At 31.3% G+C, this 737-nt stretch overlaps 1 protein-coding gene across 1 annotated transcript in view; it reads left to right on the top strand.

The window, feature by feature from the left end:
- The window catches only part of LOC106465512 (116 kDa U5 small nuclear ribonucleoprotein component-like), a 122,113-nt gene that overhangs the window by 76,954 nt on the left and 44,422 nt on the right, over positions 1-737 (top strand). The window contains 2 exon segments of the mRNA XM_013925738.2: positions 17-110; positions 387-514. Of these exon segments, the coding sequence (XP_013781192.1) occupies positions 17-110; positions 387-514 (222 nt within the window).

Genomic DNA, 737 nt, shown 5'->3' with positions numbered 1-737 from the left:
TACGTTGAGAACTTAGGTTAGTAAAATTAATCTAAACTGAAATGAAACCTCTAACCTATTCGTCCTACTTCTCCGTTTGATATGTTCTCGTTTCCTTGGAGATTTTAATGGTATGATTTTGTTTATAAATATGGGAATTTCATGTGCTCTTAGATCAGGATTTGTTTATACATAATACATTATGTTGAATACTTATGAAGACTCTCCCCTATTTGTATGTAGGTTTAACGGACATGTGTGTCCAACATGTACTATCTCCTTGGAGATTTTAATGGTATGATTTTGTTTATAAATATGGGAATTTCATGTGCTCTTAGATCAGGATTTGTTTATACATAATACATTATGTTGAATACTTATGAAGACTCTCCCCTATTTGTATGTAGGTTTAACGGACATGTGTGTCCAACATGTACCATCTCCTGCTGAGAATTCAAAAAAGAAAATTGAACACATTTATACTGGTCCTCAAGATTCTGAGTTATCTGAAGCCATGGTGGAATGTGATCCTGACGTAAGAATATATATAATTGAATACCTCTAATACAAGCTTATTTTGTTTTACCATGACCTTATTTTTAAGGTATTTAGTATTTTTAATAACCTAAAATGGTAGTTCCCAACCCTTTTATACTGCATACTCCCACTCAGACATCTGAGCCTTTAAGGCGTGTAATTTGTTAACAAACACTAAAGAGTATTTATATTAATAAAAAAGTTAATCAAAAGAAATAATT

The sequence above is a fragment of the Limulus polyphemus genome, unplaced genomic scaffold, assembly GCF_000517525.1.
Source record: "Limulus polyphemus unplaced genomic scaffold, Limulus_polyphemus-2.1.2 Scaffold1968, whole genome shotgun sequence".
In the NCBI taxonomy this organism is placed as follows: domain Eukaryota; kingdom Metazoa; phylum Arthropoda; class Merostomata; order Xiphosura; family Limulidae; genus Limulus; species Limulus polyphemus.
This window is presented reverse-complemented; position numbering and strand designations above follow the sequence as displayed.